Source organism: Dermacentor variabilis, chromosome 11 (assembly GCF_050947875.1).
Source record: "Dermacentor variabilis isolate Ectoservices chromosome 11, ASM5094787v1, whole genome shotgun sequence".
Taxonomy (NCBI): domain Eukaryota; kingdom Metazoa; phylum Arthropoda; class Arachnida; order Ixodida; family Ixodidae; genus Dermacentor; species Dermacentor variabilis.
The window spans coordinates 28,396,244-28,422,141 of NC_134578.1; the positions used below are offsets into that span (position 1 = coordinate 28,396,244).

At 47.7% G+C, this 25,898-nt stretch overlaps 2 protein-coding genes across 2 annotated transcripts in view; both read right to left on the reverse strand.

Annotated features, from left to right (window-relative positions):
- Positions 1-1,994, reverse strand: part of LOC142563808 (uncharacterized) — a 144,728-nt gene extending 142,734 nt beyond the window's left edge. The window contains exon 1 of the mRNA XM_075674430.1: positions 1,684-1,994. The gene's annotated coding sequence lies outside the window, so the exon portion shown is untranslated. The remainder of the gene's footprint in view (positions 1-1,683) is intronic.
- An 8,391-nt stretch (positions 1,995-10,385) lies between these two features.
- The window catches only part of LOC142563772 (cGMP-inhibited 3',5'-cyclic phosphodiesterase 3A-like), a 375,893-nt gene continuing 360,380 nt past the window's right edge, over positions 10,386-25,898 (reverse strand). The window contains exon 16 of the mRNA XM_075674385.1: positions 10,386-25,411. Coding sequence (XP_075530500.1) covers positions 25,397-25,411 — 15 coding nt within the window. The 3' untranslated portion in view covers positions 10,386-25,396. The remainder of the gene's footprint in view (positions 25,412-25,898) is intronic.

Genomic DNA, 25,898 nt, shown 5'->3' on the forward strand with positions numbered 1-25,898 from the left:
TCCCACTTTCCGAACCCCACAACCTATGACTCACACCCAAGCCCCACCACCGGCTTCCCGCCCCAACTTCGAGCAGACACGACTCTCTATCGACCCAGCCATGGGCGTCACCTTCCAAACGCCGGCGACAGCTCAGCCAGACGGGGTGCGACCCCTAGGCCAGACAAAAAGTGCGGCATTCGAAGAATGCTTCGAATCAAGTAGGTACGGTGCGACATCATCACACTCAAAAATATTAAAAAGAAGAGCCCCTTGGCTCACGGCATCGAGCACTGCAGGGAAGAAAACGAAGAGCCGCTTCGCGTATTCAAACATCGTGTCTTTGAAACGCGCAGAAGCTCGGAAACGTGAATTCCGCGTTCGATTGGGAACGAGCACGGCTAAACGCACACGGTGATACGCTATCGAGCTGTGCAATCGGGTACGCATGCTTCCAACGTTGAGGGCAATGCGGGCCAAATTTCGCAAACATTGCAGCAAAACCGCGTGGCGGGCGGCGAACGACGACGAAGGGCCCGTCTCGCGAGTAAAAAAAAAAGAAGGAAAGAAAGAAAAGAAAAGAAAATCTCGCCGCTTGCCGCCGCAGCGAAAACACGTTTTGTGACTCTTCGCGACTTCTTCAAGGGAGGAGCTAGTGAGGCTTCTGCTGGCACCATAACCGGCTGCGCTTGTTTCAAAGCCGGCAAAAGAAAGAAAAAGAAATAAGGTTCGCGTTTCGTCCGCCCATCCTCCCAGACCCAACAACCACTTTGCGCCGAGTCTTGCGTACTACGAAACTTGTGTACTACGTAATTTTCACAGCAAAGAGAGCTCGCGAGGAAACGGGAAGGTACACACGCTGCACCATCACAGCACTCGCTGGTGGCGCAAAATTAAGCGTGACGCGATTTTTCAACGCCAAACACGATGCAATGAACTCGCCGAAGGCCGTCCACGCCGGCGAACGAAGAGCGGCCCGATGTTCGCCCCCACGCAGTGTTATCGGCCGCGAGAACGTCCTTCTTCAACACTGTAATTTCGCGTTCTTTCTTTTCATCACATGCGCGATAACGCTGTCGCCGAAACTGAATACTCCCCGCACCACGAAGACTGTCAAGTTCAGAATCGCAAAACGGACACCAGCTATCCGGGCCGTCGGCAGCCTCTGCACGAAGCACAGAAACAGGGCGCCGCTTTGCACTTTCCCCTCCTCCCACTGCCATTTGGTGCCACCATTATTAATCGACGCCGGCGAAGCCAGCAGGCCTGCCTGCCTGCATCCCCCTCCGACTGCTATAAAAACTACGGCTGCGAGAAAGCGAATGCGTCGATCGCCCTCCTCGGCCGCTGAGCGGGCGCCGCAAAATATCGTGCGCGAACAAAAGGCTTTGTATACGAAGCGCGCGCGCGCACAAAAACGGGCGGCCCACTGGCGAGACACCCACCGGCGTGCCGTGCTTCGGTCCCAGCGTGCGTGCGTGCAAACGTCTGGCGTGCTGGCGAGCACGCTGAACAAACCACCGGCGAGGCGACGGCCGGCATCGGATCTCGTCTCCTCCTATCCGGTGGCTCCGGCGAGCAAACGGACGTTGCCCGACCGAGACTTTTGATATCGGCGAGACGAAGCGCTCGCCGGGTAAGACCCGGCCGGATCGGGTGCAGGCTGGAGCGCGAGTGTTTTCTTTTATGCAAAAACACACTCACCTAGGGAGGGTGTGTCGTTCGTACACCCGGAGCTTGCGACGTTCGGTAGATGCTTGTTTTTTTTTCTCCCCCGAAGAATCGTTCGATGCGAAGTGATACTTGCGGGTAGGTTGTAGCTAGAGCCACTCGTGCTTCGTAGGTAAAAAACGGAATCCAGAGGCGTCGGGCTCGCACAGCTCACAGTCGCGCGCCGGACGGAACAAGTAGTCGCACGGAGGAGTAGGCAAAAAACGCCGGCGGCGGCGCGACAGGGGGAGCTATCGCGCACGTTTTGGTGAAGCGACGACGACCGACCGACACACCGGGACGCGATGCGAGATCTCCCCAGCTTCTCTCCTTCCTCCTCCGCGCGAGGCGCTGTTTCGCCTCGCCTCTGATAGACGGCGCCCCACTCGTCGCTCGGCCATGGTGGCCAGCTGGGGTTATCGCTGGATTTGGCGGGAGAGCGAAAAACGGAGAGAGGCGCGCCTCCGCGTTTCGAGATCCCGGCTTCAGGTGGCGCCTCTTGCACTGAAATGGGAGGCAAACTCGCAAAACTGACCTCCTCTCCCTTATTGGTAGCGAGCTTGCGGTTGTTTATGGTGGTCTCACCTTCATGGAGGAAATAACTTTATTCAACCATGCCTCACTTGGAGAAGGGCGATTCTACTGCGTATAATGTGAAAGGCACCTTGCGATGTTCGATCTCTTACGTTATATGTGAGACGTCAAAGGCGGCGATTATCAGGGGCGAATTACAGAACGTCTAGTGGTTTCGCTTCACCATGGCAACTGCGTGAGCCAGATAGCGAGTGCAGAGAACGAAATGTCCGTTGTAATTCAGGCACCCACTTTATTAGAAAAAGGGCCATTAGGTTTGTGGGGCAGGTATCGGTATGGTAAAAATTTTATTGTACATATTTAGTGCACTCTCAGGCAATTTCGCACCATTTGGCGTTTCTATGTTGTTCCCCAAACAATAAGCGCATCATGCTTATGAAGCTTTGGCTCAGGTTAAAGAGAGAGAGAGAGAGAGAGAGAGAGAGATGAGAGGAAGGCAGGGATCTTAACCAGTCAAGAGCCCGGTTGGCTACACTACGCTGGGGGAAGGGAGAAGGGGAATAAGAAGAAGGGAGAGAAAGAGAGAGATGGGGTAGAGAGACGTGCACGAACAACACTACAGGGATTCCTGTCTAAACACATGAGAAAGGAGAGATCGTATTTCTCGGTAACTACTCAACCAAATTTAATGAGGTTTGTTGCATTTCACTCACAAAAAAGTTAAGATCTAGTGACCACCGGAAGCGGATTTCCTTATTTAGGCGGTCAATTTTGTAATTAAAGTTGTTCAAAATCAGAATTTTTCTGATAACGAAACTAGCAAGTTTGCAACTGTGTAACTAAGCAATGAAAACGTTCACCATAATTCTGTAAATTTCATCAGATAGTACAACTAAACGCGGACAAAACTGAAGTAATTTACATGGCTCCTGAATAAACTATAGATATGTGAGTAGGATTTTCGCAGCACCCTTGCAAACATTGTAACAAATTCACGTAATATAACATAATGTACGAAATGTGTCCGCTTCGAATATTCAGATGGGTGCAGTCGGCAGAACTCCGATATCTGTTCTTGGTGAAAAGATAAAGCTTCCTAATCTTCCTGCGTCTATTTCATTTTTTTCAATGTTCTCCATCTCGGGAAATGCTAATAAACAAATGGAAAGCTTACATCAAAAGTTCGCTTCTAACAGTCGCTAGAATTTAACTTTCGCGCTCAAACCCAATCAACCCAAACAAAGGGTTAAACGCAGAAAAGCATTGCTGCGTTTTACACGTGTTTGTACAGGCGGCATTGGAGTTGGGCCCGAGCTAAAACTACCTCTTAACGCTCCTCAGGAACGCTATTCGCGTTATCAGCGTGACGTAGCATTCCTGACAGGAAAGCAGAGAGCCCACAATTTTCAAGAAAGGAAACGCAAGCGAAAGTGACGACTATCGTTTGCGACAAAGATACGCTACAAAGTGTGCAAACTTTTCTTAATATGTGCACAGTATTGTCTTAAACATTCTTACATACTACAGGGCTTACGTATGGTGCCACCAAGCAATAATCGTCACCTGTACTTGCGTTTCCTTCCATGAAAACGGTGCGCTCGTTACTTTTCTGCCAGCAATGCTATGCGCCGCTGACAACGCGAATGCAATTCGTGACCTGAAAGTATTGGACGAGGAGCATTAGGATGAAGGCAAGGCACGCAAGACAGATGAATATCTTTTGAGGACAAATCCCAAAGGGTACAAACATTTCTTAGCGCGTAATCACACTCGATCTCAAGGCTACCACAAACACGCAGCACACGCATGCGAACTCCCCGTGAAGCCATTCCCTTCGCTTTTACCCTCTCAGTATAGGGCTAACACGTGACCTCTGAGACATGGCATATGTGCCGACAATGTTTCATCATCATCATCATCATCATCATCATCATCATCATCAACCTGGTTACGCCCACTGCAGGGCAAAGGCCTCTCCCATAGTTCTCCAACAACTCCGGTCATGTACTAATTGTGGCCATGCCATGCCTGCAAACTTCTTAATCTCATCCGCCCACCTAACTTTCTGCCGCCCCCTGCTACGCTTCCCTTCCCTTGGGATCCAGTCCGTAACCCTTAATGACCATCGGTTATCTTCCCTCCTCATTAAATGTCCTGCCCATGCCCATTTCTTTTTCTTGATTTCAACTAAGATGTCATTAACTCGCGTTTGTTCCCTCACCCAATCTCCTCTTTTCTTATCCCTTAACGTTACACCTATCATTCTTCTTTCCATAGCTCGTTGCGTCGTCCTCAATTTGAGTAGAACCCTTTTCGTAAGCCTCCAGGTTTCTGCCCCGTAGGTGAGTACTGGTAAAACACAGCTATCATATACTTTTCTCTTGAGGGATAATGGCAACCTGCTGTTCATGATCTGAGAATGCCTGCCAAACGCACCCCAGCCCATTTTTATTCTTCTGATTACTTCCGTCTCATAATCCGGATCCGCCGTCACTACCTGCCCTAAGTAGATGTATTACCTTACGACTTCCAGTGCCTCGCTGCCTATTGTAAATTGCTGTTCTCTTCCGAGACTGTTAAGCATTACTTTAGTTTCCTGCAGATTAATTTTTAGACCAACTCTTCTACTTTGCCTCTCCAGGTCAGTGAGCATGCATTGCAATTGGTCCCCTGAGTTACTAAGCAAGGCAATATCATCAGCGAATCGCAAGTTACTAAGGTATTCTCCATTAACTTTTATCCCCAATTCTTCCCTATCCAGGTCTCTGAATACCTCCTGTAAACACGCTGTGAATAGCATTGGAGATATCGTATCTCCCTGCCTGACGCCTTTCTTTATTGGGATTTTGTTGCTTGCTTTATGGAAGACTACGGTGACTGTGGAGCCGCTATAGATATCTTTCAGTATGTTTACATACGGCTCGTCTACACCCTGATTCCGTAATGCCTCTATGACTGCTGAGGTTTCGACAGAATCAAACGCTTTCTCGTAATCAATGAAAGCTATATATAAGGGTTGGTTATATTCCGCACATTTCTCTATCACCTGACTGATAGTGTGAATATGATCTATTGTTGAGTAGCCTTTACGGAATCCTGCCTGGTCCTTTGCTTGACAGAAGTCTAAGGTGTTCCTGATTCAATTTGCGATTACCTTAGTAAATAGTTTGTAGGCAACGGACAGTAAGCTGATCGTACGCGCTTGTTCGGCTGTCGTGCTGCAGCTCTGCCTGCATCACGTGGCCTGCATAGCGGCAGTACTAAAACCTAACGCGCGCTCTGACGTAACGATCATGTGCTCGGCCGATACGTTTGTCTTCAGTCATGATCACTGCTCTCTGCAAGTGACTTCCATCCTCTGTGATTCCGCAAAGAGTTATTTATACGTGTACGCAAAAACTAAAGATTCCTAATAGCCTATGCAGGGCCTGCTGTAGTATGGGCTGACTGCCACAACATGGTGGCGCAGAAACAACGCCTGACGACCATTGCCTCCGACCAGTGCAAAACCATTCGTGGATTCTGTCTCGTATCAGACAGCGGTCTTTTGTTTTTCGCATCCGTGCACTTGTTTGTCACGCCACTATAATCATCTGTACTCGGAGAACACAGCGTCGGGCGACTCCAGTCCATTGGCTGGTAAAACTCATCGTCGACAAACAACGCTCCCAGGGGGCCCAGATAAGGTTATAGCTAACCGATAAACAGCGGTTTGCGTCTACAAAAATAGCCCAGAGACAAACGGATAACTCAGGACAGACAGATAACTTCATCGTCATCATCATCATCATTAGACTGTTCTAACAGCGTTTTTCAAGCGAAACTTGTATTGTCTCACTCGTGTCGGCATCGGTGTTGCCGTTGTTGGATTTGTCGGACGTTCTCGCCGCTGCCACCATTTGTAAGGCTTGAAGGTCGTAGAGAGGAACTTGGGAGGAACTAGGCATACAGGGTTTATTTACAGTATTTACATTTTAAACAAGATATACATCGACAGTCTAGCGTGGCTCCCAAATGGAGCACGCAAGACGAAGCATACAGCATGCGAGCACGAAGCTCCAAACTCACTCGGCACACTGCTGATCGAGCACGATGAAGAGCCCACACTAGCAGCCGACAAACAGCAGCTTATAAACACTCCGTTCGCCCTAAATCCCTAGGTGAGGGAAACGGCTGTCCAATCGGACTGTCCATAGTCGTTGGGACATAGTCGACCCGACTTGGAGGAGGAGGGTTCACACACACATGTACGCACTTTGGATTCCCAGAACCCGAGTTGAGCGCGTCCCTGTAGCCAGGTGGTCACGCCTGACCCCAGCCGGCGCGCCTCTCAATTCCAGAGCTGCCTTTCTCCTGTAGTCGCCACGAGTATCAGCAGATTGTGACGAATCCTGGGGCCCACGTACCGCAAAGCACCCTTTTGTTAGGGAAGCTCTTCTTGCCACTGAAGTAGCACCATGAAGACCCGCCAAATCAACCAACAATACACGGGGTGCCAAACGTGGCCCAGCCTGCTGCCGTCGCCGATTCTCCGAACGAGGCGCATGGTGGATTAACGCTGCCGTAGTATCAAGTTCTCCAAAGGAAGTTCACGGTCGGTTAGCGCTGTCGTCCTCGCTGGTTCTCTGAAGGGCACCACCACCGCGGGTCGATCGAAGCACGTGCAGCGGGCTGAAATAGCTTTGCATAGCCGTACCCCTGCAGGCCGATCGTAACACCGTACGAAAAAACTCAAGCCGCGTGAAAATGAAAATTGCTTGTGGGGCTGCGGATTGAAACCACGGACCTCTGGGTTGCGAGACCACCACGCTAACCGATTCCGCCGCTGTCGGCTTTTCTTTTCAGCCTTTTTATTGCAACAACCAGATAGGAAGGGGTGACATAATGCGTTAATTTTTTTCATTTACAGTCTGCATTTTGCATAAATGACACACTCAGCCGCTGTTTGTTCATCATACGCGCCTTTTAAAGCGAGGTTTTATATGCACGACGAAGTAGACGCCGCACAAGGCGCGAACCAATCACAGGTGTCCTCTCCCTCCGGAGGAGGAGGGCGTGATCGCCTGTTCGCACGCCTAGTAGCACCCGCCGTTTCCCGCCAGTTCAGGCCCGGCAGTCAGACGGGGAGACCGCGTGTGGTTCGTTTTGACAAAGAGCAGGCTGCGTTGAAGGAACGGGAGCGGGACGCGCGTCATGCGTTCGGCCGAAGAACAGGCAGCATTTTATGAACGTCACTGGGAATTCGCTCGAGAAAGGGCTCGTCGTCGACGTGCCGCCCTCACCGTGAAGGAGCGCTAAGCGGAGGCGTTACGACAACGAAGAGCCGCGGATCCCTGGCTTCGCTTGCACCCCTCTTCACAGTAGTGGAAGGGCAGTCAATAGACAGTTTTAGTTTAGCGTACGCAACTATAGCGTACGCTAAGCAGCGCACGTTTTCTACAATTTTAGTTGGCCGGCGATATCTTCGGATCTCAGAGGCCATATGCCGTCGTTGCGGCTACTTCGCGCCTGTAGCGATAGGTGGCGCTGACATCTCGAACGTTTCTTTCGTTAGGCTTCGACTCGTTGTAAACGAGAAGCGATCTCTAAAACACCACGAGGTTATCCATAATACTGTGTCGTCGAAGCGGCCTGAGACTAAGCGAAAGCCGTTTACACAGTCATTTGCTACGAACGAAGTGCATTTTACAAAAGCAACGCCAAATTCAATTCGAAGCGGGCAGCCGGGACCGCCGCCATGTTTCCCACAAGCTCCGCAAAAGCCGCAAAAACGCTAACTCGTTTGCGTTGCGTACGCCCGCTATACCCGCTATTTCGTTTAGCGTTCAGCGCATGCGCAGTGACGACCCGCTATTTTTTAGCGTACGCAATGGTATAGCGTACGCTATACTAAAACTGTCTAATTTCTGTTTATTATAATTTTATTTTTTATGGCAGGGCGGGGCCTCTACCAGCGATCTCCAGTTATCCCCAGCCACGCACGAACTAAATCCATCTTGTGCCTGCAAGTTTTCTCGTCCCTTCAATCCACTGAATCATCTGCAAACCTAGACCGCACGTTCTTTCCTTTCAGAAGTTGAAACGCGTTCTGTTGCTTTATTTAGCGCTACCGTTTATTTGCTCTTCGGGATAGATCTTCTATCCGACACCACTTTTCCCTCTTAATGACAGTAACAGCTACACCCGTTTGATCAGATCCATGTCACCGCGTTGCTCTTTCTGAAAGTTGCGTCTATCATTTTTGTTGCAACGCTCATTGCGCAGTCTTCTGCCTCTTCTCAATCTGATTTGCCGCGCTTCAAGTTTCAACCCTATGCTTCAGTACCAAAAGATTGCAATGCCCCTTTCATGACTTCTTGGCACGCATGGATAAATGCACAATTGTGTAGCTTCTAGAGGCTGAATACCACTAACAAATTCGTCTCTTGAGAGGTCATGGGACATTACCATAGCCTTCTTCATATTAATCGCTGAACCTACCTGTGCTAAGGCCTTCAATTATTTGTTGCATGTCAGCCCCAGTATTCCTGAAAAGAAATTCTGCCAAACCACGTGCAAAGCACGCGTATGCTGCTCTTGGCAACGCGCGCACGTGGTTTTCTGCCAAACCACGTGCTAAGCACGAGCATGCTGCTCTTGGCAGCGAGCGCACATGTCTCGCCAGGAAGAGCAATATCTTTTGGAATTCGTATGTGGCGTTCAGAACACCAGTTCATATGGCGCGCATGACTGTGGTCCATTTTCAGACTTATTGTACGGCGCTCAATACTCCGATTGGCTTCATTTGGCGACATTCAGTGTCTGCTGATGTGATTTTGTGTAGTTTGCACGCTTACATGAGTAGCCTACAGCTTTGATCAGGCTAGCCCTGCGTGATATCTTCAAGGTCGTTCACCTGTGAATCATGGAGGGAAGTCACACATTTTCATGCGCGTCTGCATGACATCGGAATTTATGTCACTGCAAATGTTGGCTATAAACCTAAAGGTACCATTTGAGTCTTGCCACTGTAAGCTTGTGAAGAGAAGTGCTGTTTCCTTGTGTCTAACCAAGGCTTTAATGAAATGGTCTGCCCATTCCCCACAGCTTAGTTTCGATGAACAAGTAGTTAAGCCAAGGTCTGCATAGTACACTGCCTCGTTTTTGATAGCCGTGGCATAAACTGCGTGTAATAAGATGACGAAAAAGAACAGGCGTGAGGAGATAAAGCAGTCATGGTTCCGAATGTGCTCAAAGCAGCAGTGGTGCAATTCTTACACAGCATTTCCCACAGCCTGAAAAAATGTGGCCTCAAAGAATGGCGTTAGACAAATGTTATCTGCGCCGTGCAAGCTCTCCAGCCTCTGCAAACGCACAGCACCAATTGAAAAAGACACTAGCTGTACACGTGCAAAGATACTCGCCACCATGTTCACAAAATGTGCCGTATCAGTCGTGCAGCGAATACCTTTGCCATCTGGCCGTGTCTACACATCGGTCAGACGGGCCTATGCGTTAATGACAAGCTGCGTGAACCCTGCCATCACCTCTCGACAAACACTGGTGGCAACTTACCTCTGCACTCGAAATAATGCTGTTGAACTACATATTTCCAATCTAAATACTATCGGCAAAGGATGGGGAAAAATAATTCGCCGACCATCACGACATTCCCTAATGCGACATTTGAGAGCAGCTCCACACGTGTTTTCATTTCGAGATATGTTGAGGCAAAGAACTTGAGACAGACGTAGCAGAGTGGGCGATCGTCGAAAATCTGATCTGCGGGTCAATCTCGCGTCGGCTTTTATACATGACTCGTTCGAAGGTTCCCTTGTAATTGCTCGTGCCACGTGGCTTCCAGAAAGTACTACATAATTCGCGTCGCGCATACAATCAGACTACAAAACAATCGCAAACCATGACAATCGAAACAAACGCGAACGAGACCAAATCAAGCTAACCAAACAAGCGGGAGCTGACGCGAGCAGATGATAGTACGAAACGAGCGGTTCGGCTGAATCCAGATACGAGTACGCATCTAGCGGTCGGGCGGGTCCGCATGACACCTGTTTCCCGTGCGTACGTCACTGGAGGAGCCGCTCTCAATGGTCTCCGTACTAGAATATTATTCTAGTACACTATAGTCTCCGCCGTTTATGGCTCGCGTTTTTCACATACTGCTCCGCGTTCGCTCTTTCATCTTTCAATGTGTTCGTTCGCTCAATTCACGGAGCAAGAAACATTTTGGAGTGGAAACTCCGCTGTTTGCGGCGACCAGAAAAAGTCACATACCCGCGGAGCCGTTATCGTGCTGGCGGCGCCTGGCGGCCTGGAAAGAAATTACCGCCGTTGAGAGCGCGCCGAAGCCGCCTGCCCGGGCACTGCATTTTTTTTTCGCTGCGGCTTCTACGACGCGCCGCATGGCGCCGCCACTGTATACGGTCCCGTCGGCGCATACAATTGTGACCTTATCTGGTCGCCCGCGCTCGCTCGCGCTGACGGGAGTTTCACCTCCTAAATGTCTTACTCCGTGGCTCAATTACACCGCCGACGATCGCCGCAGGAACGGGCTCCTGAGAGCTGCGCTCTAAAACGAACGTGAAATCTGGGAAGTGCACCCAATCACAAAACAGGGCAGAAGTTCATGCGTAAGTGACCCCTCAATTCTCCTCACAGATAAAGTGTTCGTGTTTTTAAACTGCAGCACGTTTTTCCAATCTGTATTGTAAGACGGGTTTTCTGGATTTTCCTTATTGCTTTACTTGGCGGGAGCTAACGCAGGCGCCGCTGGTTCGATGTCCAGAGCTACCAGGTTACCTTTGAATAAATTTCAGTTGTAGGGCGAGCGCCTGTCTCCAGTTCTTCCTCATCGTGTAGTATTTATTTACTGGTCTCATACCTACCAATATGAACGAATTCGCCAAGCAAACAACGTTACCAAAGATTTTATTCGTTTCCGTATGCTGTAGATGGCACTTCTAACGGGCTCTCCCATTCTCCGGAAATCCTGGCACTACTACCAAGTGAGCATCGTTCGAATCGTTTCTGTCTCGCCCTGTCCACTTTACTAAGTGCTTTTCGCAGTTAACTTTGCCGGCACCTACCACCGACTAAAGTACACGTCCAATCCCAACAGCATCACATTTACTCGTTTCAATAAGAAAACATACGCTATGTTACTCTGCTTCGCTCTCTTGACTGACGCAAACGTATGTACATTCGGCACCCAGAAACAGTGTCACCCCCGCCGAGGAAACGACCACACATTCTTCAAGGGTTCAGCTCTTTTTAATTCCGCACCGGCATCAACTTATACTTTTCAACATTTTATTTACAGGTTGTCTCGCCCATCCTCACCATTTGCAGAGGTGGTGCAACGAAATTTAAAAAAAAAGAACACTATGGAAAACAAAACACAAAGCTATGGACCCACATATCGTGCAGGGTGTGTGACAAATGTATCTTCTCTTTTTTTTCTAGCCCCATCTCTCTTTCTCGCTCCGTTAAATGTCTTCGCGGCATGACATACATGTCATCGAAAGGTCATACATTCGCGCGTGGCCCACCGCGTGGTACATTTAGCCCTGAGCGAGGGCTAGAGGTGCACTGAAGAAGAGTCCCAGCTTTCCAACACTCAACACTGAACGCTTCGCTCAAAAAAAGAAAAATAGAAGAAGAGCAGCACACTTCAAACTCATCACCAATAACATCTTCATCATCACTCATCCAAGTGGGTTCAGCGCCCGAAGCTCAACAACAGCGGAGCATGGGAATTGGCAAGGGTCACCACTCGCCACTAGATTGTGGAAGCTGAGAAACACACTGCAACATCGTTAAAAGCACGTGACACTTTCATGAAAGAAGGGGGACAAAGAGAAAGTTTAAGATAGAGCGAGAGAGAAACACAAAATAAAACACCATGTTATGTAGCTGTACAGACTCCGAGCCGAGTTCCCGGCCAATCTAAGCATCTTTTGTGTGCCGGGGGTGGTCATATGGACTACTTGCGGTCGGCGATAGAAATGTATGGCCGCAGGAAAAAAAGATGTGAAGGGGGTCCCGCAAACGTTTTTTTTTCTCTCCTTTTTGGTCTCGTGGTTTCTAAGTGTCACTGAACACACTTGGGAGTCCAGAGGAACAACGTTGCCACTGAGCCACGGCAATGCTCCATGTTCTCGACGTTGTTTTGTGTAACATATAAGCGCTAGTGTCACTCGGGAAGCTATGGCAGGGACGAAGTGAAACGAAACAAAAATAACAATGCACTGCGAAAAGTTTGATGGGCCGCCTCGCAGCTGCATCGGTGTCAACAGCGAGAACTATATTGTGTCTATACAGAAGCAGCCTTCCGCACGTCGCCTAAGTGGAAAACAAGTCACACATCACGGATGAACAAACGCTCACTGCGCGAGGTAATCAGTGCACAGCTATATGTCCTTGGATAATTAAACAGTGATCTAGTGTGCCAGTGTGATCGATGGTGTTTATACACAGAATACGAAAATCAGAAATGAACAAAGGTGAACGCGAATGAACCCGCTCAAGTCACTGTGCTGAAAGTTTCTCAAAATGTGAACATGATCGCAGCACTCAATTAAAGATGACAAATTTGAAAACGCACGAGTATTATATGTGTATAATGGTGTCTCGGCTCTGTTTGGTTTCCGGCAAAACAGGAAATCGGACTTCAACGTGGTCCGAAGGAAGCGCCATCTAGTCGCCTGTCTACATACAGCGTGGGCCAATATGAGAGGGAACACCTGATTTTCTTACAAGATGGTTTGCCATGAAATAAGAAGTGTATCATGAGGCACATACCCAAACAGGAGAACTACCAATCATGTACCAGGAAGTGCGATTTCAACTTCTATATCTGCCTACTTGAATGAATAAAGGTGTTCTCCTTCATACTGGACGGGCGTTCACTAACTACACAAGTATAAAAAAAAGAACAAACCCCCCCTCCCAAAAAAAGACAAGACGTAATAAAGAATACACGAAGTCCTTCTACCCAAAAGTGCTACACTACACAAGTATAAAAAAACAGCAAGAAAACCAAGACGTAATAAAGAATGCACAAAGTCCTAATGCCCAGAAGTCCTACTGTCTCATCAGACGAAAATTTATTGGCTCTTAATCCTGAAAAGGTTATTGGCAAAAACCAACAAGGGGTACTTCGGGGATACAAGCGTGAATGCATGCGAGTACCTTCTTTCGTACACACCATGGAGAATAGCCAGTCTACGTTCGTAAAGGCATGTGATCAACCACTTCACTCACAGGTTTTTAGTTATTTTTGGCATCTCTCACGTGCGGGCTCAGCGGATGATAATTTGTCACGCTTGACTATATGGCACGACGTAATAGCATTTTGTAAGACGGCGACTTCCCGGCCCACTAGCAGCGTGTTGCTCTGCCTGCTCAAAATAAAAAAAAAAGCTAAATAACCAGTATAGCAAACTCTAAGTTTCACAGGAAACTTTTGCCAGCCTTCAAGCTTTCAGCGTTGCGGACATGATTCGAGAGCACATAGTTTATTCTTTATGCTTCGTCCAAGCGTACTGAGGAATTTGAACGTGCCTCACTGTCTAATATAGGTTAAGACACTGCCTAAAATATTACAATGTGTAGAGCCAAACAACGAATGTCGAACAAACTGGCAACGTAGTTCGACGGAGAGGCAAGGCTATATTCGACTTTTTTGATTTCTGCAGTGTCGCTGCCAGAGTTTCGGGGCTATGAGAAATATTTATCGAATTCTATATTGGCGCGAATCCGGCGCATTTCATTCTTCCCTCAGGAAGTCAGGAAGGATGAAACCGACGGTACTCCTTATTCTCGATTCAGAAACCAAGAATAAATGTTCTTTTACGAAGGTGGTCATGGTCTGTAATACTTGCGCGTTAAAGCTGTTTGATAACCACGCGTAAGACATGCATAAGGAATGCCGAGCGTTTGATAAAAAAAAATGAGCATACCACGGTAAGTTTAACATGAACAGAAAGACGTCAACAAATCGCTCGTCATGGTTTTACAGGGTATACACCCCTAATGACAGCAGCGGGAAACGCTACGCCACGCGACAACAATCACGTGCTTCATTTCGTCATCATGGTGGCATGAGGTGGTCGCAGCCCCGGAGTTTTAAACCTGCTAGGTCGCAACGATAGCTCTCTCACTTGAGTGTGCAACGCGAGTGATTGTTAGCCAATTCAAGCTACATTGACCCGTGGCAATCTGCAACATAGGATCAACATTGAATTGCATTGGCTAGCGCAGTTTTTTCATGAGGCATACTTTCAGAAATGCTGACGATTTGTTCAGAGGCTCCTAGGTTTGATTTAACTACGCGTTTTCACTTTTCTCTCTGAATATGTTTAAGAGTGCGCATATTGTGCCAAAACGTCGCGTGATTCGGGGTTCGGACGCACGTTTGACAGAATATAAAAAGCCAGAGCGACCATAACTTAAGCTCTGACGGTGTTAACACGATGGTACGCAATCTACATGTCTTTAGTGTCTCTCCAACAAATTCGCACGGTCCGCATACCTTTTTTATGCCTCACTTCAGTTCCTTTAAGACTAGAATCCCAGACTATAATGGCTAATTGCATATTACTACGTCCCCAAATGCCTCCCGTTCATGTCACTAATGAATTAGTCATATGTAGTGAATTTGTGTTTGTTATGTGCAATAAAAAACATCAGCTAGTACAACTGCACATAAACCGCCGTAACTTCACATAGTTCCTACGCTGTATATGGTGAAAGGCAACGGTAACACTAGAGAAAAAACGGGCTGAGAAGTCTTTCAGTTTGTTGAAATGCCTGGTGCAAACACAAGTCCAGGTGTACGTCGCAGTTAAAAAAAAAATTACTTTAAGAGAAAGAAATATAGGGGTACGATGCGGCGCGCTACATGAATTGTGAATATTAAATTGACCCCAAACAGCAAAAGGGAATCGGTTTATAGATCGGTACAGCATTCTTTCAAAACTGAAGTTCATTCGTTTTTGGGGAAGGAAATTGATTGCTAGTGGAGAAAACGAAGGCCGAACTTCCCAGTTTGAAATTTTTGTGCCCAACAAAGCCGGCACGTCGGTGTGACGTCAGGAAATATCTGTCATTTTGGGGCGTGTCGGCACAGTAAATGTTATTGCAGCTCGAGTCTTCGGCTGCTCTTAGAACGCAATGCGCGCAGTGCTGCTATTGTAAGACGCTATTTTCAGCGATCCTTTCATTTTGCCTTGGACGACCGTCGCGCCAACGCGCCAACTGCGCATGCGTATCACTTACACGAACAGACGCGCGCGCGGCGGAATGCGATAGCGGTGACCTCGCAGAACACAACGCTCGAACTTTGTCACGAGGGTGGCCACAGGACGCGTGGACCGAAACGCCACACCACAGTCACCACAGCACTGGCGAAAAGCGGATGCGGGCAGCGTACGACTCCCGTCTGCAGCTGGGACAAACACATGGCGTATCACCGATAACAGCGCGAACGGGGTTACTAAGCCTAACGTTTCGCGTTAGGCTTAGTAACTCCGCGCTCGACCGGCAACGCTGCGTGCTCACTCGCACCCTTACACCCACCGACGCCGCTCTCTGAGGCCATATCATAGAAAATAGGCAGCTTCAGTTTGGATACACGAACAGGATCGCGTGCGTGACGTGACAGGGGCCACCAGTGCACTTTCACACTTTGCGCAACGTACATGTTATACGCCCCTCTTTCACGATGAACGCAGGCCTTTTCCGTATGCGATGCTCAAGCTATGAAGGAGACGCACTAGACGTAGTGCGGCGAAATACCAGAGGATGTGGACGCGAGCAGCAGTGATGGTGGCGGCCTCTTGTGACGTTTTGCATGATGAGAGCAAGAAGAACTCTTGTTCTAATGGGTGGGGGTGTTTACAGATTTTATGGTGGCGTAAACGTGTCGGCGGCGGCAAAACCGTCACGAGGTTAATCTTATTGTTAGGTTCCTGAATTTTTTTTGGACAACAGAGTATTGCAGTGAACTGGTGCGGAGGAACGTTTATAACACGCTGGTTGAATCCGGCGTCAAAATATGGAACCATTACTTACTCACATACGAATTGCGGTGCGCAGCGTTAGCGTAACAAAAGACACACCATCAAGAACGTGTACCCGAAGGCGTAGACACGGCGTTGGTGACGAAATGTTGCAAAACCGCTGTGCTTAACCAATGCGCGCAGAAGTTTTATTTCATTGAACGACTGTATTTCACCTGTCTTCTGGCACTAGTGTGTAGGCAACGACATAACAACCACAAAGGAATCCTGCCGATTTTCGAATAGAAGAGCCAATCATAAGAATGATTCTAGCATGTTACAGTCAACCACTGTGTTCTAATATGTCGACATTGTAATATGCTGCTGCTGAAGTCCTCCTCTATTTCCGACATTCGTACGTCTACGCTAACCCGTTGCTGCTATGCTAAAACTCTCCAAAAGAGAGTTTCAGCTGTCCTAACGCACACTATAGGTCAACAAATACCGGAACACCGGATTCATAGATACATTACAGATGATGATGATTGATGAGAAGCGCGCGCAATGTTCGCACATTCTCTTCTAAAACAACGCGTTAGAAAGGATGTTACGTCCTGTTAATGTTCTCGCAGATGCAAAACGGTAGGCGACCCTAATCTTTCACTTAGGCGTCTCTTAGTGGCCCTCGAACCTCGGCGTTGGTGTTCTTCAGGTTAAGCGAGCCAACGTCTTTTCCCTGGCACGATATGCGGGCGAGGCGGGAGGGAGGGCGAGGAGGAAACGCAGCTTGCGCCACCAGGCGGGGCGTAGCCACCTAGCGAGTGGAGCACGAAGCGCACCTTCCGCGCCCTCTCCGGTGCTGACGTCAGAGCATGTAACGAGCGCGCGCGCGCAGTTGTTGCGAGCAAGCGAGCGAGCGAGCAGGTGCCCGCCGGGAGAGGAGAAGCGAGAGAGGAGGGAGTGAGGTCACATCCGCTCTGTTAGGCAGATGTTCAGTCAATGCGAGGCAACCGTCTTCCCTTAATTAGCCGGTTAAATATCATGCCACCTTGTGTGTGACGTCATTACTTCCGCTTTATACTTCTGGGTTTCCAGGAATTTCGCCAAAGTCGTTCTCATGTGGCAGCTCTCCAAAGTCTACAGTTATGTGCTTTGGTGAGCGGTAATCAGCGATTAGTAATTAATTATAATTATTCCAGACACTTCAGTAACTTAACTTGTAACGAAACATATGGGCTTATATTGTATATATATTGAAAAACCCATGATTTTGTCGCGTACTATTCTTTATATCTTTTCTCATTTACTCTGAATTTCAACCCCGGCCGTCTCAGTAGGTGAACCGGAAGTGCTGCGCAAGAAACAAGAGTGTCAATCGATGCTCGTGCCACCAAAGTGGCAAAGAAATTCACTGCGCACTAAATATTGTTGGTGCCTACACCTTGCGCCAGCAGATAGGTAGAACCTGGCCGTACCATCCAGTTATGGTTTTCTGTGCTCTAGCTCACGTCAGCGTCACGATTTGGCGCCACCTGCGCTACTGCGGACGCCTGCAATGTTCCGGTACTGCGTAAGCTGTGGTACAATTACGGACAGGCTAAAACACTGTACTATCTTCGCTTTACAACTTCGGTTTGCGCCATATGATAGGGCAGATAGAGCTGTGTATTCAACCTTAATTCAAGCTCGACGATAATCAACATGGACACGATAGCAAGCGTTCGCTTGGTTCGAATGTCGCACGGCGCCTCAGAGTCTCGAATGAGAAAGAGAATGAAAATGGGTTGACGTGAGACGACTGCGAACGTTCGCCACTACCAGTGTTGCCAACCACCGGTGTAAAGTATGATACTTAGAATGCCACTCATAATGTTTGCAGAGGCAAATTCGTAAACTCTTTACCTTTGCTTTCCTCATAAAACTGGTCAATCCATGTGCATGACGTCTCGACAGATTTAGCTAACCTTAAATGACACGAATATTAAACAACGCTTACGGAAGTGAATTATGTGACAACTCGAAAGGTAGAGGTAGACTCAATGGAGAAAAATTTGGCATCGACATGGTTGCAGCACAAAACAACAAAGGCTCCTATCGGGTTGCTCTAATGCTTACGCTGGCAGCGGTAATGTCTACCACGTTATTTTTTTGTCGAATGAAAGTGATCAGACTTTGAGTTCCTATTTTATCATGTCCCACGACACATGCACACACACGTTACGACTAACCAGTATCACTGAGCTTATGACGCATAACAAAGACGAATTTCTTATTCTCCGGGCTCACAAAACTAACAGGCAAAAATCCTAGGCTTACACACTAAAGATACACATTGTTAGCATCACTGTGAATTACAGGCTTGGATAGAGCAATGTATGCAGGCTTGCCACAACAGGTCATGCGCAAGGAGCTTCAAGGCAGTTCTGTCCGTGCGCAGTAGCATTGGTATCGCACAGAGCACGTCACCGCGGCCACATTTTGCTAGAACAGAAATTGAGGGTCGCTAATGCTCCCTATGTTGGCCGTATATTGAAGCCTGTTGGTAAGATGTCGGTCAACTCAGCAAGAAAGCAACGCCACCACAGTTCCTGGTCCGAAGTGTGCACTTCCTGCTTCACGACGTAGTATGGACAAGGTACGATGAAGAAAAAGAAATGTCACAAAAGTGCTTACGTTCGTGCGCGGTGCTATGTTTTATCGTATATGTATACCGCAGATTCCCCTCTTTGCACTGGCTGCTCATTTATCTCGTTTACTATCCTAGTATATCTGAATCCTATTATATCACCATAAAACGAAAGACGCAGGGACCCTGTACGCCAAAGACACACTTGGAAAAACGGCTGCAGAGAGGTAACAATGACAAAGAAAAAAAAACAGCAGAGCAAAGGTGCTGACAAAACATATCTGGCCACAGCAAAGCCATAGTAAACCTTGAAACGCATTATAACACGCTCTCCTCAACGAAGAAAACTTAATGTGATGGATCACCACTATCGCGCAACCACTATGCGAGTATGCAGTGATTAATTGCTCAGTAGAAGATGGGGGAGGGCGCAACAATCATTCAACGCGGCAGGAGTGTGAGCATAGCTGCAAGGAACGTTTAGGACAGCATTCTGGCTTAGTGTGCTTCCGGGGAAAGCAGGCGCCGTAAAATCAACTAGTTGCAAACGACATAAAAGGACGAAAAATAATTTGGATCCCTCGAGCGGCACCTGGGGTCTCCCAAAACCATCAACAAGCAGCATGATTTCAGTTGATGTGGCAGAGCACTAGAACATTACGAGAACGCTTTGCTCTAACTATAGCTGACAGTACATAGCTACGAAACCACACCAGCTGCGAACTCCCGTCGCCCTCTCATGTATAAAAAACCAGTGTGGGGTTTTGAGATCAACGTCTGGCAATGTGCGGACTGCAACTCCGCCTGTGACAGTCGAATCAATCAACTAGCGCCGGAGATTGTCGGCGAAGGAAGGATGAATGGTCGATTGTTTCATGCTAATATTATAGGTCCAGCTTTTGTACTTGTACAAATGAATTACCGGTGGCGACCGGCATTGAGATTTTTGTAATGCAGAAAGTTAGAAAAACCGAATACGTTAGAACCTCGTTATAATGAAGTTGCACCTGACGCGAAAATTCTGTTTTTATATGCGATATTAGTTATAGGCATATATTCATTACGCGCTAGTATCAGCCAGAAAATTTTATTGGACTTTGTTATATCCGATGCTTCGTTATATCCGTTATCGCTTCGTTATGTCGATGCTTGATTAGCTGTGCTACTCTGGTTAAGCGCTGCGCGATGCACTTCTTGCAGAGACGTAAATGGAAGCGTCTGCTAAAATGTAGGTCTAGAGTTGCTCACCGTCCTTCCTGGGTCATCAAAATTCTCAAGAGTGCAGAGAATGTCCTTACGCGGCATTTATACCCTAACCTTGTCGGTAAACCTTTCGGTGCTTCGAACCACTAACGAAACACTCGCCACACGTTCGTTCACTCAACAGGTGGTACATTTTGTGTTGTGTAAATGACTGCAAATCGCGACGGTTGCAGCATGCAAATAGCATTTACGGTACCTAGCTCACGACTCGTGATAGCATTGCTAACAGCCGGGAAACGGAACCAGAAAGTGAAACCAGTTGAGCGCACTGAACGTCATAAAAGTGCTTGTCGAAATGGGCACTACAAAGAGCATTTTCAGCATTTGCCTCACGACACGTGACAGCATTAACGAGAGGAAAGCCGAACAATAAGGTGAAGCCACTTAAGCGCACTGGACTCTATAAAATCGCGCGTCGAAATGAAGCTTAAAGACTGGCTCCAGAAGTAAACGAAAGTGCAATGATTTTCGTTAAGAGGGACTAACAATTAGCTTGGCCAAACAAGATGACTCTAACATGAATGCCGCGGAACAAGAACACACCTGTCCCGCACGTAATGCCCCTAACCCTTCATCATAACACACGCGTGTTGTAAAATGAAGTATGTGTAAATGGTTAAAAGCTTATTCTAATTGGCCCTGATTGTGGAACACTCCAATGCACTGTTTACGTTCCACGAGCCATTAAAAAATGCTGAACGTATGCATCGTTAGTTCTAAAGAATATAGATGAATGTTTGTACTTAAACAAATGTCTCAATGGAGCGATTGCAATACTGAAGCGTACCAAAAGGCAAAAAATTGACTACTTCAAGAACAATGGAAAGAATACCGACAACGTAATTTTTTAGCTTTAGATGCACAACGTTTCAAAAACTATGGTGTTACAGTATGAAAATCATGGGATCTATCATCTAAAACCCTTAACAGCAAGCAGAAAACGCGAGCTGAGTAATCTTACAATGAAAAAAGTTTACATGGGTATGGCAACACAAAGCAAATGAATTCTATGAAAATCTCCAAAGTGGTCGATGTTTTATGCAATGAAAGGCTGCCGATTTTCCTTCGTTTAAAAACACAATAAATGACGCCTCCAAGCTGATGGTAATTTCCCCAGTAGGAACAGTGGTTTAGTAAACTCCAACAAATAGCGTAATTGCTAGGGGAGGTTCTGTGGTGAGTGATAATCTAAGTCATTATTGTCAATTAATTTTCACCAACGTTCCATTAATCGTGGTAAATTCGGGACAGCAACCACACTACTACCACCATCTACACAGTTTTGGTGGATATGATCACCATAAGGGGATTGTACCAGAGATTGTGTGTTAAAATTAGTTGATAGAAAAACCCGAACCTAAATGGCAGCGATAAGGAAAACGTTCTGCGCAACTTTTATCCACATTGCAGTGAGTCACACTACAAAGTAGCAGCTCAGTCATTGCTAGTATTTATGTAAGAAAATCAACGAGCATTTATTCAAGTTCTATTTACTCATCTGTACTTGTTGCAGAAAACAAAATTAGATGACATTAAGGTTTAGCTCTAGGCCACTTCCTCTAGATTCATTACACGATCAGGGTATGAGAAAACTAAACAAATTAGCAAATGCAGACAAGTAGATACGACATCGCTTGACACATCGTTGAATTCGACGAAAGTGTAAAGTTATTGTTCTCCGTGTATGTGTGTACAGTAAATAAGAATTGCTAAAAAGAGTAGGTAGCTCTTTCATATTTCGTCTACCGAGTATAATAGAACTTAAAGAAGCAATCCCAGTTAAAAAACACGAGAAATCTTCTCTTGCTATCAACAAACTGAGGACGTCTGACAAGACTGGGGCAAGCGTAAACAAACAAACAAAATAGTCGTAACGATGGCAGAGCTGCCTTCGTGAAACAAGAGGTAGCGTAGTGATAGACTAGAATAAACCCGCAATATACTGTAAGCGACGCTCAAGAGTGATGACAGCCGAACAGCTTTTGATTTATGCTGTGATGAAAGTACGAATAACAAAACATGCTGGTGCATACCTGCACCTTGTTGCCTTGTTGTCACGTGGATACGAACAGACATTGCCAAACTCCGAAACAGAGAACGAGAACGGAAACGAGAACACTCGTCAGATAGTTTTGCCTACCAGCAGACAAAACCGATACGATTCCCCAATGTTCACACTTCAAAGGGTTCCTAGCACAACACAGAAATGAGCGCGTAAGTCGGCGCGTTTATATACTACGCATTGCACTGACTAGCTGATCCTGGCGTCATAAGCCTCGGTAAGCTACGAGCGGTGGGTGAAATAAAGGCAGCGAACAAATTATAGAGGAGGTGGTCGATATAAAACGCTGCGCCCTGTGACGCAAAAGCCGGACTCATTGGCGGCACGGCAGTACCCCCCTCCCGCCTTTCCCCCCCCTCCTTACCTACTTGCGTGAACACACACACGGCAGGTCATTACGACGCGTCGGTGCCATCTAAGCTAAATCATAAAACTCGGTTCTCTGAGACACTGAAAAGGACAGACAGTACGACCTCCTGCTAAATCGACCGCTTCCGACTCGGGTTACACACAACTCCTATTGATACCTTGAAAATAAGTTTCGTGGGCACGTAATGTCCCCGTCAAAAAACGTTCCCCGCATTGAGAACTAAAAACTACAAGGTGTAGCTTCGAGCCGAGTAATTCCTTAATTCCATGTTGCAAGACCAGGGGCTCTGCAACAGCACGACAGGCGACACAGACTCGCCCCGGCAGCCCATTGGCTACGGCGCTGTGCTACCACGCGCGAGGTCATGAGGTTCGATTCCCAGTTCCAATGGCCGCATTGCTATATAGGTGGAATGCAAAATGACTTGCGTTGTTAAAATTAAATTTATGCAAGTTAATCCTAGATGACTAAAATTTATCTGAACACCAATTACTACATCTCGTAGCCAAAAGGCTAAAAATCATTGAGAAAATTATACGAGCTCAACGATCTGCTCTTAAAGCCCCAGAAGAATAAAAGATTGATATACGTCGCAAATGTGCCCTAATAAAGAAATATTCATATGCCCTGTACCATAATACTATGCGACCATATGAGTTTATATTGGTTCATACAGATTTTCATACGGGATCATATAGGATTATGGATGCAGTATATGGGGCATACGGGATGTTTCATTGGGGTGCGGTAACCCACAGTAATGTGATCACATGCATATGTGTATGCATGTGATATGATATGAATGCATTATGCATGTTAAAGGATACCACATGGCCAAAGTTAACCCGAAGCCCCCCCACTGAAGGACGTCCCTCGTAATTTACTGTGTAGTTGCGAAACGTTAAACACTATAATTAAACGAAAATGACATTTCGTAACCTCATATGTTATCTAACAGAATCATTAAGCTTATACGAAATGTGAAGATTTTGTTCACTATGTGCCTTTTCTTTCTGCGAGAGCAGCCTCCGAGGATTCCTTTCGCGGAAGCGCAGTGGTCTCCAGACCGTGCCAGTTTCCGTGCCGGGTCCGCATTGCCCCCGGCCTGCTTTAAACATCGATTTCTAACGTTTAACACGTGGCAACCTCAGCGAGGGTGACGGGTGACGACGCTCTCACATTCTTTTCACAATCGTCTCTGCCACAGTGGGGTACCACAATGTCAAAGTGGTGGGCTCGCTTTTCGGTTATGAGAGGGAGAAAAAAAAAGTCTGGCAGCCACCGATGATGCCCGCCTGCGTAATGTTCAAGCGCCTGCCGACCAGTGGAAGAAGTATTTGCTCGCCAAGCTCGTTGCCGAGGAAGAAAACAGGAACGTAAGAAGACACGTCAGCAAAGAAAACAAAAGCTGTTCAGTACAGAGCACTGGTTTTCACACCAGGCGCCATTTGGTCCTAGGAAGGCTTCGGGAAAGGCGCCGACTGTCACTCTTTCTGCAAACCGCCGATAGATGCCGCCTCCAGTTGCCGACTGGTGCAGTTACTGTATATGGAGTAACTCTATCGAAAGGTGCTCCGGGTCGCGAAGTAAGCGTGCTGGTCCGAGCGCTGACGCCCGAATGCCCGTGGCGCTACGGAGACATCTGGCGGTTCCATCCGGTACGAAAGCTTCAATGATGAGCCGCACGAACAACGTTGTCCGAACTGGCATCCACCCTCGCGCACTGTGATGAGTACGCAGATGGATCCTGGATCCATGCGGAATATCGTGCGACTTCGCTCAGAATAATTGCGCCAAGTTCAATCTCTTCGGGACACCCTGTGCGGCATCTCTTGGAAATACAGCTGCGTGGACGTCTGAAAAGTTGGAGTGAGTGAAGAAATAATGGCAGACACTGGCCGTGCCCTGAAATGCAAATGGAGTGACAGAGGGCGACATATAAGCCGTTCTAAAACGAACACAAGAAAGGTCGCCTGCAGCAGGAAACTTTTGTCTGGCTCACGAGAGCAAGGAACAAGAACAAGCTCAAAAATGTCCCCTGGAAGGTAATGTGTAAATCACGCGAACATAAGGGCTTTGTGTGTAACGTCCTTTACACGTTTCTGACCAAGTTCCAATAACCAGAAACCCGAGCTGGCTTCAAAGCGTCAATTGAAATTCTAGGACACGTCCGCTTACTGCAGCATCATTCACGCAATCCGCGAAAAGACAAACTTTCGCAAAATCTTTTGGACTAGTGAGTCGTCAGCTTGATTGAGGCATCACGCCGACGTCACACATTACGCAAGCGTAGGCGCCAAGCGGAAGGAGCGACAGCCGGCGTTCCGGGACGCGGCTCGTCACTTCTGCGTCATTCGTGCAATCCGCGACTGCAGGCGAACGAACTTTCGCGGAACCCTTCCAACTACTGTGACGTCACGCGCTGCAAGAACACAGGCGCCAAGCGGATGGAGCGACAGCCGGCGCCATTCTGCCAGCATGCGCGAGCCTTCGGGGCGAGACCGGCGAAGACGTGTGTGTCTGTCTGTGGTGTGTCCTGTGTACCGAGGGCCTGCTCCTGATATGATGATTGTCGCCAGAGGCTGTTGTTTCTCGCTGGGCCCATCCTCTCGGCGGCGGTGGTTGGGTGGGGGGAGTTGATCTCAGGCGGAGCGCCCCAGCGGTCGGTCTGTTTCCAGGAAGTACCTTCCTCGGTTGAAGGGGGGAAGCTAGACCGTTGTTCGCGACCGGGCGTCGCTGGTCCTGCGCTCAGCGGTGACGGCGGAAGTGGACGTGGGTGTGACGCACCAGAAACAACAGCGTCGTCGACGGCAGCAAGCGTCTTCGCACCGCCCTGCGTCCTCGCAGCACTGCTAGCAGCTTCCTGACTGGATAGGGCGAAAAAGAAAGATAACGGATTAGACGCAGTTGAAAGACCTACATAAGTGGCGGATACTTCCTTATACAGTAAGTGTGAAAAGTTTACAAATCATCGTATCCGATAAAAAGTTGAATTTCCGGGCAGTTCCAGAGCTTAGTCGGAAAAACCCGCACCGACACTATCTTGTTTCCATATGCTTAGTACAAGGTGGAATTCCGAATACCTGACTACGTGCACAGGCTCTTAGAAATATGAACGTTTGTTTGTTTTGATATATCTCGTATTCCAGAAATATTTGACGCCGAATGTACCTGTAGAGTAACATCGCTTAGTAATCGGCTGTCTTAAAGAGAAAAATATATGAAAGTTCCTTGTTTCAGCAGTATATGATACGCCTCTCGCGAGATGCGCCCATTGGCAAAATTGCGAATTGCCGTACCCATACACCAGGGAGAGGCCGACTTTGATAACCCAAGGCATTTGCTATGGATCCC